The 4,819-nt window shown below is 38.9% G+C and overlaps 1 protein-coding gene across 2 annotated transcripts in view; it reads right to left on the bottom strand.

Moving 5' to 3' along the window:
• Positions 1 to 4,819, bottom strand: part of tmem201 (transmembrane protein 201) — a 12,736-nt gene continuing 7,917 nt past the window's right edge. The window contains exons 8-12 of one of the 2 annotated variants that reach the window (XM_008413355.2): positions 3,763 to 3,825; positions 3,390 to 3,680; positions 3,086 to 3,214; positions 2,005 to 2,052; positions 1 to 1,479 (exon numbers count right to left, since the gene is read on the bottom strand). In XM_008413355.2, coding sequence (XP_008411577.1) covers positions 1,382 to 1,479; positions 2,005 to 2,052; positions 3,086 to 3,214; positions 3,390 to 3,680; positions 3,763 to 3,825 — 629 coding nt within the window. In that variant the 3' untranslated portion in view covers positions 1 to 1,381. The remainder of the gene's footprint in view (positions 1,480 to 2,004; positions 2,053 to 3,085; positions 3,215 to 3,389; positions 3,681 to 3,762; positions 3,826 to 4,819) is intronic. The other variant, XM_008413356.2, reaches the window with a different exon arrangement.

Genomic DNA, 4,819 nt, shown 5'->3' with positions numbered 1-4,819 from the left:
TTGAGTTACAAAAAATATGTTTATTTAAAAAAAGCACTGGTACAGATGAGCATTATACCAGAGAGTAACAAACTCAGCCGAACAGCAGAGCCACAAACCTTCAAACCACTGATGTAAACAGACAACTTCATCTCGTCAATGTCTCTCATTTAGCTCTAGTGAAGTCCAAAGAAAACAAACACGCACTGTGTTCATGTTACCAATAAGACAAAATCAATTTGAAACAAATAAAAAAATTTTTTTTTTTAACTCTCTCTGAGGTTAATCTTGTTGGAATAGAAAAGATCACTTCCGTTCAAACATGATTTCAAACGTAAGCCCGTCACACTTCAAGTATAAATGCATAGGTACGTTCAGTGTACAGTACGCTGAAAAACCTAAGGCTGCCTAATGACAGCTTCATGCATCTGTCATTAAACAGTCAGAGATCTTGCAGTAGCATTTTTGTGTTTTTACATCGCTACGAATCACTTAAAAAAGGAGATGAATTAAAAATTCTAATTAGCATCATTTGTCTAAGAGAAAAAGTCACAGCAACACATAAAATGAAACTAAAATAGCCCCTATTTACACCAGAAAAAAAAATCCTATACAATTTTCACAAATGCAACTTACATCAAATCAACATTCACATCAAGTGTACCAAAAACATCTGCACTCATGTTACACGATTTTAAACCCACATAGTCCAAGAACTAAATAATTAACTCAAACAGTGCAAGAAAACTCGCATTGACTAAATACTAATAAAAAGAAAAAAGATATTCTTCTTGATGGCGCTACGGGTTGATTGGATAAATAAATATAAACAAAGATACTTTATTTTCGGAGAACCTTTTCAGTAGTGAATAAATGTAACCTTTCCATTAGGTGGAGTTAACAGAGCACCAGTGAACAGTTTTGCAGCTGAATGTACACAACAATACACATCAACACCACATATCTTTACATTTCAAAACAGAACATGTTTCATCTCAGGAACAAAGCGTGCCCCTTCATTTTGACAGAGAACCAGAAAATACTTTCTGCTAATGAAAGGCACCCAGTCATCACAACCGGTGCCAGCAGGCTACATGTGACCCCCTCAGCGCCCAATCAGCATCGGCTCAATCGTGCACGTAGCGCACGTCCAAATGTGGGTTCTGACACACCGTCGACCAATTTGTTCTCGCTCTCTTATTTCAATCTAGAATAAAACAGGAGGTCTTACTCGAACTGAAACGTGCTTGAAATCTGCTGTGTTTTTAAGTCAAACGCCAGCAGATGGTGGGGTGGGGGTGGGGGGTTTCTGGTATTGGAGGCCAGAGACATAAAAAAAGATCCAGCGGCCCAGGCTCTCTGTTCAGTTCATGAGAAAACCAGCAGCAGACTCGCTGAGGCTTCAGCGCCAGTTGTGGTAGAGATAGAAGCAGCCGAACAACAGGTTGGCAGTCAGGCTCGTCAATAAAACCGAGGGTAAGATCAAATGTTTCACAAAACCTGAGAGGAGAAAAAAAAAGAAGAAGAATCTCAATTAGGTAACAGGAACTTTTCGGCTTGTTGTCAGCATTTAAAATTTCAATAAAGCGGAAACAGGACTCTTCTAGACCAAGGTTAAAAACGTTAAATATTTAAATATTGCCGTTCTCCTGTTTACTGTAAAACCCAGATAGACCTTGACATGATGGGAATTGGTAAATAAGTACAGATCACGTAAATTAAGGGTGCAGCTGCAGGTTTTGTAATGGTGGGGAAATCTGCATAGGACTGAACAGCTCTCAGGATAATACTGCTTTATAAAACATTACCACAAAAACTATGCGTGCATCTAAATGGTTTCCCAACTTTAACACTTTAAAGCAGCGTTTCTCAACCCTGGTCCTCAGCGCCCCCCTGCTCTGCATGTTTTAGATGTGCCTCTATTCCAGAACAGCCGATTCAAATCGTTTGCATGACCATCAAGTGCTGCAGAAGCCTGTTAATCACCTAGAGATACAATTCAGGTGTGTAGCAGAAGGGACATACCTAAAACAAGCAGGACAGGGCGGCGGTGAGGACCAGGGTTGAGAAACACTGTTTTAAAGGGCAAACTTTGTGATTTTATTTTTAATTATGCTCAGGCTCGCAATAGTTACATTTATTTATGCAGTTAGCAGACGACAACTCAGTCAAAAGTTGCATTAGAGTTGCATTAGAATTTTGCATGCGAGTTTGGCAGAGTTTTTTTTTTTGTAATAAAAGCTCAGCCTTTATTACAAAACACCAGGTCAATTGTGAGCCACACAATGAAGAGTTTTATAGATATTTCTATAGTCGGTAGGAATGGTGATTTGACAGCAGCAGCTTGGAGATGTTATAAACCGACACCTGAAAAAAGGCATTCAAAAAGTCCTGTGGCAAACCCAATCTGCCCTGTAAATTGCCATGTTATGGTATTTAATAATACAATTAAAAAATTTTATATGGCAATGTTCAGACAGACCTTGCAATTTCTGCTCAAGTCTTGACTGTTCGTATTATCATTAAAATATATTATTATTATTTGTACAGGCGTCAAATGACTGTCTAACATACTGTGTAAGAGTGTATAAAGTATGGCAGCAGTGAACGGAAGCAGCTGAAAATTAGTCCATCCTTCAGAGTGAACAGCATGAAACGGATAAATGTGCTTTTCATTGGCCAACATACACTAATACACTGCTCAAAAAATAAAGGGAACACTTCAACATTTAAGTGAACACTGAAGTGGTCCCTTTATTTTTTTGAGCAGTATATATATTCCCATACAGCTAAATTTTATACATCAAAACATGCGATTTGAGCTTACAAATGGGTGGAAGAGTTCAAATACTGACGCAAAAGCAGTCAAACACTTATTTCGCTGATACAGTAGTATCAGCAAAATAATTTCTACAAATTTCTACAAAAACAGTAGTCACTGTTTCAGCTGTTTTGTGGGTAAATTCATGCACTGGACATCATCTGGGAGTAAAACTGATAAAAATGACCAATAACACTACACAGATTAGTGAGGGATAAAATATTTTATCAGCAATTATTGACTTAATGAGTTACTCATGCTTCTACTTACAAGTGGGATGCCTACCTTTTGGTGCAGAGAAGCTCTCAGGACTTTGTGTTGTTGTTCCAACCTGGCAGGCGGAGGACGCCGAGGAGCTGCTTTGTTTCTCCTCTTCTTCTATCACACTTCCATCTCTCAGTAAGCAACTTAAATCTACAAAACAATCACATCAAATTACCCAAAACCCCTCGCTAAAGCAGCTCAGCCATGTAATAAACCGTAGCCTTACCCACAGTCAGGCTTGACAATGCTCTACGCTGCCATCTAGTGGTGCTACATGCAGCCTACAACAACCACTACTCTGTCCAGGTCAACCGCAGATTCTTACCGTTCTGACTTTGGAAAGGAGAGAGGTCTCGTGAGAAGCAGCCGCTGTAAATCGAAGGCGTCGGCTCAACGCAAAAAGGAAACGAGGACAACGGTGGAGAAACGAGCTTTGGCTCTGCTTCGCGGGAAAAAAGGCGGAGCTTCTGGCCAGTGATGTTGAGGCGAGCCGGACTGATGAGGGGACGGCGCTGTCTGGCCGAACCAGAGCTGGACGTGACCGACCCGGCCACTGATGGGGTAGGAGAGGGGGCCGGGGATGATGGGCGGCTCCCGGACTTCAGAGAAAAGTAATCTGAAGAAAACAAACTGGTAAAGAAAAAAAAAAAAACCTCACTCTGCACTGTGGCATCAGAGAAAACAAGACATTTTGGTACCTGATGATGGTGAGTCTTTGTACTGGGAGCCAGGTCTACTACCACTAAAAAGGTAGCCAGAACCTGAAGATGAGAAAAACACAAAATGTAGATATATTCTATAAATAGAAAATACCTCTAAAAATGTATTTTTGTTAGCGAAAAAGAACAACTCTTTGTCATGTAGAGCTCAATAAGAGAAAACCAGTATAACGCCATAAAAACACACAAAAACCTCACCTAAACCATTATAATGAACGTTTTTAACTTTTTTATTTTGCAGGATTACTTATTCAGATTTATTTGTGCAAATAACAAATTGGCAATTTGATATGACATTGTAATGCTTTGGATGTTTTCATTCTTTGCCGTGACAGTCAGAACCAAACATGGAGAAACGGGATTCAGTTTTATGCTCCTCTAATCTGGGACAGACTTCCAGAAAACTGCAAAGATGCTGAAAAACTGAGGCTAAAACTCCATCTGTTTAGATCTGCCTTTGATTAGTAGGTGGTGGAGCACTGTAAATATATCTGATGGATATTTGCCTGATGATTTTGTTGATGATGTTTGACAAAATGTAATGTTTACTGCTTGTTTTGTAATTGGTAACAATATTATGCTTTTATGGTGAAAAGCATTTTTGAGCTGCTTTGTTACCGATATGTGCTACACAAACAAACTTGACTTTAATTTATATACATATACATAACTATAACACTAAAAGTGTAAAAATCCCCTTGGACCCACATTAGCAGCATTTTTTTTTATTTAGGTTTTCGCTTCTGAAACTTTTCCCCCCCAGTTTCAATCTTAACATAAAATCAAGCATTTTGTTATACGTTTCAAAAGCCGTACTATTTTCATAAAAACGTTCAAACAGGACATTCGTTTACTTTTTCTTTTTTTTATATAGTGCAGGATGATAAATCGTGGATGATTTACTTATCGCAGGATGATTCTGTGATCAATGAGTTGATCACACCATTGCAAGAAGAATTCAAATCTACTCAAAAAGAACAATAGCAAACTCCAACCTGCAAGTTGAATCCTACTCAGAAGCTGAAAATGGGGGGGG

This window comes from Poecilia reticulata, linkage group LG7, assembly GCF_000633615.1.
Source record: "Poecilia reticulata strain Guanapo linkage group LG7, Guppy_female_1.0+MT, whole genome shotgun sequence".
Taxonomy (NCBI): Eukaryota; Metazoa; Chordata; class Actinopteri; order Cyprinodontiformes; family Poeciliidae; genus Poecilia; species Poecilia reticulata.
Note: the sequence above shows the minus strand (reverse complement) of the source record. Positions and strands in the feature narration are given on the sequence as shown.